Below are 2817 nucleotides of genomic sequence, written 5' to 3'. Positions count from 1 at the left end.
AAAAAAAAAAAAAATAGTCTTCTTGCTTCAACCTTCCCACTGGTATAATTCCAGGCATATACTATCATGCCTGGCTCTGGCTAGCTTTCTTCCAATCTTGTCTCTAATTCTCTTTACCATAGACTACCCACAGAATTCCAGAACTTAATAGAGATAATCTTGGCCCCTCCTCCGGTCTCTTAAATCAGACTTTCTGGTGGGCTTATACCGCACTCCTCCAAGCTCCTTAGGTACTTGTGTTAGGCAGGCGAGGTTGAGGACTGCCCTGTTTCTGTTGTTTATTGGCTCTTTGGTGAGATACTTGACTCCTTGTAAATTCACCTCTCCTATAAAATGATGATAACTGTTTCTGAAGAGTTCTGAGGAGTAAATTAGATAATGCATTGGAAGTACTTAGATTGGTGAATGGTACACTGGAAGATTGGTAAATATTAGCTGCCATTGATAATAGTGTTGATAGCACAAATCCCAAGGAGGAAGCAGTTGGGTGAGTCTGGTTCTGAACTTGCTGTTTGAATCAAGACCAGAAAAGAAGTCACTGACAGACACTCTCTCACCCTTCATCCGTAAGGCCTGTGGTGTTCTGTCAATTGACTTTGCACTCATTTATTATTCTCTTTGGTTTTAACCATACAGAAATGTAACCAACACAAGTACAGGGTGTTTTCCATTGCTGTAATGTTACTCAGTTGTGACAGTTTTAGATATCATTGAGAAAGATGAATTTAAATAAGGAAACAAAAAGCTGCTTTTAATATTCTTGTTATTCTTTTCTGGTGGGCACTTAATGGTTATAAATCTTTGACAATTATTGACCTCAGATCTATCTTTGTTTGTAGTAACTTTTAAAAGTGTGGGACAATTAAGCAAATTTCACAAAATTTTGTTCTATAACTTTATATTCAAAGTGTAAATTTGTTTTTGACCTAGAAGGTTGAACTATCACCATAGTGCAATCAATAAATTCTGTAAATGAACAAATATGTCCCCTTCTAGGGACAAGCAGCACAATATAGTAGAACTTCAGACTTTTGTTACTTTTAAAGGAATATTCACTAAGAGTAATAGAAGGAAAAATGTTGGCTTTTATTTTTAAATATAACTCAAGAATCTGGCTTTATATTATCTTGGTAACTTACCATGATGCTAATTCCGGTTTTACTACTAACTTGTCACATGAACATACACAAATGATTCCCTTTTTCTTGGTTTCAGTTTTCTCATTCTTAAAATGTGAAAGTTAGACTAAACTGTTACTTTATTCTTAAAGTTAAAATATAGAAATGACATTTGCTAACTGTGATATATGACTGTCAGAAAATCTAGCTCCCTGAGGAAGAAGAGTTATTTCAGGTTTTCTCAAACCTCTAAAATTGTATCCTGTGATATTCTTACTTCCCATCATACTGTGTAACAGTAGCACAGCTTGTATATACTGCTGTGCATATCAGTAGATTTCATGACTTGCTCTGATTTAGGGTAATTTCATGACTCAAGTGTCATGTTCGTGTAATTACTGAGCCAAAATAGTACTTCTGACTTATTTACAATCCTTATCTAGGGGATTCTGGTTCTAAACTAAAGAAAAGCCATTCAGGGAACATGGATGAAAACCATAGGCCAGCATCTGGGAGTCCTTATACTGTAAGGAACGGCTAGGAAGAGTGACTTTAAGAAGGGGTTTGGATAAAGTTTATTTTTAAGTTGGAGACTGACCACAGTGTGTGTGTGTGTGTGTGTGTGTGTGTGTGTGTGTGTGTGTGTGTGTGTGTGATAGAGACTCATTATTCTTTTATTATACTTAAAAGAAAACTTTTGAGATAAGGCAAGTTTTCTTTTCTTTTGGGTACCTTAAATTATGATCACAGATCATTTAACAAAGTTATTGATAACTGGGCAAAATCTGTACCTCCTGTTTTCTTCTTTTCCTTCCAGGCAGCAATCATCAGTAGAGTACAGTGTAGGATTGTGGCTCTGGATCTGCGAAGTCATGGTGAGTGCAGCTCCTCCCAGTACCTTTAATAATTCCAAACATTAGCAATGTTGGCAAAAATTAACGTAGTGTACTCCATTTGGGTATTTTGGGAAGAATCATAGCTTGTAGGTAGACTACTATAATTACCATCTTCAGAATAGCTAGCCATAAGGATATGTCTGGAATATAACATCCTTGGTAAATCTATCCTTAAAGTCCCAATTTCATTGCTCCTGGGTTTATGATTCCCATCACTGAAATTTATTTATTTATTTATCTATCTATTTTAGGAGAAACTAAAGTCAAGAATTCTGAAGACCTGTCAGCAGAAACAATGGCAAAGTAAGGAAGCAAACAATGATAGATTGCCTGAGTCTTGACACCATCATAAACAATAGTGCAATTTTATTATGCTGCTGCTGAAATTGTTAGACAGTCCTTAACACATAGATTTCATTTCTGTTCTCTCTTCTCTGTTTATCCTTATTAATATCCTTCTTGGTTTATCCAGTCTGGTGGTTATCACAAATTGTCTACTTTGTGCAGGCTTTTGGAAATTTTTCTTCTCTGGGTGAAACTAAATGGAATGTGGGTATGTATCTTTTATGGACTTCTGTTTGGAGAAGTATTTGAGTATAAGTAGCCTTGAATGCATATTAAGGTAGCCTGCATGTATTCATTAGCTAGTATCACAGGAAAGTGAGGGCAGGCTATGGAGGAATAGCTGCTTAGAAACTGGGCCTCTGGGGCTGGTGAGATGGCTCAGTGGGTAAGAGCACCCGACTGCTCTTCCGAAGGTCCTGAGTTCAAATCCCAGCAACCACATGGTGGCTCACAACCAT

General features: G+C 36.8%; 1 protein-coding gene across 1 annotated transcript in view; it reads left to right on the top strand.

The window, feature by feature from the left end:
* The window catches only part of Ppme1 (protein phosphatase methylesterase 1), a 51337-nt gene that overhangs the window by 26942 nt on the left and 21578 nt on the right, over positions 1-2817 (top strand). Inside the window, exons 4-5 of the mRNA XM_021219202.1 lie at positions 1936-1993; positions 2266-2317. Of these exons, the coding sequence (XP_021074861.1) occupies positions 1936-1993; positions 2266-2317 (110 nt within the window). The remainder of the gene's footprint in view (positions 1-1935; positions 1994-2265; positions 2318-2817) is intronic.

This window comes from Mus pahari, chromosome 1 (assembly GCF_900095145.1).
Source record: "Mus pahari chromosome 1, PAHARI_EIJ_v1.1, whole genome shotgun sequence".
Taxonomy (NCBI): domain Eukaryota; kingdom Metazoa; phylum Chordata; class Mammalia; order Rodentia; family Muridae; genus Mus; species Mus pahari.
Note: the sequence above shows the minus strand (reverse complement) of the source record. Positions and strands in the feature narration are given on the sequence as shown.